This window comes from Branchiostoma belcheri, unplaced genomic scaffold (genome assembly GCF_001625305.1).
Source record: "Branchiostoma belcheri isolate BF01 breed outbred unplaced genomic scaffold, Haploidv18h27 scaffold118, whole genome shotgun sequence".
Taxonomy (NCBI): Eukaryota; Metazoa; Chordata; class Leptocardii; order Amphioxiformes; family Branchiostomatidae; genus Branchiostoma; species Branchiostoma belcheri.
The window spans coordinates 30,027-32,575 of NW_017802580.1; the positions used below are offsets into that span (position 1 = coordinate 30,027).

The following is a 2,549-nucleotide window of genomic DNA, read 5'->3' on the forward strand; positions in this document are numbered from 1 at the left end:
GATATAAGAGTGTGCTAATAGTTTACGTCTATTTGTAATAACGGCGTGAGTACATCCGTCGTACGTAGGTCGTGGTGATATTTGATGTTGTAGGATTCAATGTAGCAGGACCACTGCGAAAAATAACTGCCAGCAGCAAACTAAGACAGCTGTGCATTCTACAGACACAACTCTGATTCTGATGTGATTCTGCTTACGACACGACTACCCTACATAGGACGGATGTGACCAAATTCTAATGTTAGATGAGATGAGAGATGAAAACTGGAAATGTAAGAAAAAACGAACCGACCTGCAGCCTCCGCAGCATCTGCGTCCTCCTGGGCCTCCTCTGCTGCTTCCTCAACCTCGTGCATGGCCTCTTCGAGTTCTGAGATGGTTTCTTCGATTTCCTCTTCATCTCCGCTGGTAAGAGCCTCTTGGACCGCGTCCTGTGCTGCCTCTGCTGTCTCCAGGGCGGCATCTGTAGTACAGAAAGTCATTTTGATGCGATTTTATGCAAAACTTTTAGGAGGCTCCTAAAAATAATAATCTCCACCAGACTCCTTTGCAGACTGAAAAAAAAATAGTAGAAATCGGCAGCTTTTCAACAGGATTTTTCGGCGGAAAGACGTTGATCTTTTACTACCCAAATTTAACTATGAAACCAGATAGGCTTATCTATCTACCGCGTTTTACGTCAAAAGTGCACCAAAGAATAATATTATGTAACTTTCCGAGCAAGTTTACGAGCAAATCCCGTATCTATGGCATATGCGTCAAAATGCGTTCCAGTTACTGCTTAAGTTTACATTAGACAGAAGAGCAATTGAAGTTTTGTAGTACCTGCTTTTAATGAACAGAATTAAAAACAGGTTCTTACCGACAGCCGGTGAGTCCAGTTCAGAGTCTTGTAGAGCAATTTCGAAGTCATCAACCACCTGCTCAAGCTGGTCAAATGTTTCTTCTCCGGCCTCGGTGTCTCCCTCTGCGATCAACTCCTGCATTTCATCGAGTGTGTCCGAAATCTGTCCTTGGGCGGCCTCTGGAAGAAATAAACCCGAATCATTGAGTATTTTCGCTTTTCTAAATAATACTACTTTTCATATGTTGACTATGTTATCTCTATTTATAAGTAAAAAAGCTTCAATTACAACGTTTGACTGCTGTCCAAGCAGAGGTTGGTGGGGAATATTGTGAACTTTTAATAGGCCACAATAATTCTGTAGCTTCACCTTTTTTCTGTCTGTTGGTGGGGATAGTGACAAAAATGGGACATATTATAAAGGTCAAATTTTCCCCACCAACCTCTGCTTGGAGAGTAGATATGACCTAGCTTTGTCAGACTTGTTTTGAGGCTTTTTTTCTTCGAAAGAGGCAACATGTACATTTTAGCATGTGTGATGCCCATATATAAACTATTTGTGACATAACAATGGGAGGAAAGAAGAATACATTATATTGTCACACCTGTCTCCTCCTCTTGCTCTTGTGCCTCCTCTGCTTCATCGATGTTCTGTTGGAGGTCTTCAAACTCCTCCTGTAAATGCTCCTGTGCTTCTACAACAGCCTCAACGTCGTTGGACTCTAGCGCTTCCTGTACCTCAGCCTCGGCCTCCTCAACGGCATCTCTTGCTTCGTCTGATGTAAGTTTACACAGAGGGAGTTAGAGATTGAATCATAACCAAGACGGTCATCAAAACGTCGGCTCATGTGAAATAAATGGTTGTGAATAAAATAATTATGAAATAAAGACTAAGCTTTAACTTAAAGTATCGGAAGTTACATCTTAGTCTTTATTTCATAATGACTTGTACCAACAGTGAATAAAAGAACTTTACTATTGAATATGCTAATAACTTTTTCTTTCAATGTTAGGATCACAAAAACAAATAATAAGCACTTTTTCATTAATCATAATAAACCAAATGTTGACAAACCTTCTCATACAACACTATCTTAGCATGACGGGAAATTAAATGGCGAACCCCCTTCCCATCAAACACAACGATTTGAAACAAACATGGCGGTGACAACATGGCGGCACACTAGGACGGTAGCTAAAATTTTTTTGCTAATCTCAAATTTGTATTTAGATGCGCTGTAGGCTATGTGACCTTACCACAAGGAACTTTAGGCTGTGACACAAATTTCCCTATTGGCCATTATATGTGCGCAGGTATGCTTAGCATGCTAGCCACTTATTTTAAGATATCTATATGTCTAATATGAATACCTAGAGCAGGGGACTCAAGACCAATGTCTTCTGCGTTATCAAGCAGGCTCTCTACATCCTCTTCAAAGGTCTCCACTGCCTGCGCTACTGCAGCAGGGTCCCCGGCGCTGATGCCTTCACTCATGGCCTCAAGGGTCTCCGAGGCACCTTGTTCAGCTGTCTCTGTTTACGCAATAGAAAACGAATAGAAGTGGGTTGGTAAGAGCACAATCGGACAGTCTGTTACCTGTCGTGGATAGCTTGACACATCCCTTTTCTGTCTCATTTTCTCTGCCTTTCTTACCGTTGAAAAGTTACCGTAACTAAAAAGACTATACTGAAAGTGATTGTCCTT

At 41.5% G+C, this 2,549-nt stretch overlaps 1 protein-coding gene across 1 annotated transcript in view; it reads right to left on the minus strand.

The window, feature by feature from the left end:
* LOC109462495 (titin-like) overlaps positions 1-2,549 on the minus strand; it is a gene marked incomplete at its 3' end in the record, with an annotated part of 41,619 nt that overhangs the window by 30,004 nt on the left and 9,066 nt on the right. The window contains exons 13-16 of the mRNA XM_019759050.1: positions 2,216-2,377; positions 1,450-1,620; positions 863-1,024; positions 293-463 (exon numbers count right to left, since the gene is read on the minus strand). Of these exons, the coding sequence (XP_019614609.1) occupies positions 293-463; positions 863-1,024; positions 1,450-1,620; positions 2,216-2,377 (666 nt within the window). The remainder of the gene's footprint in view (positions 1-292; positions 464-862; positions 1,025-1,449; positions 1,621-2,215; positions 2,378-2,549) is intronic.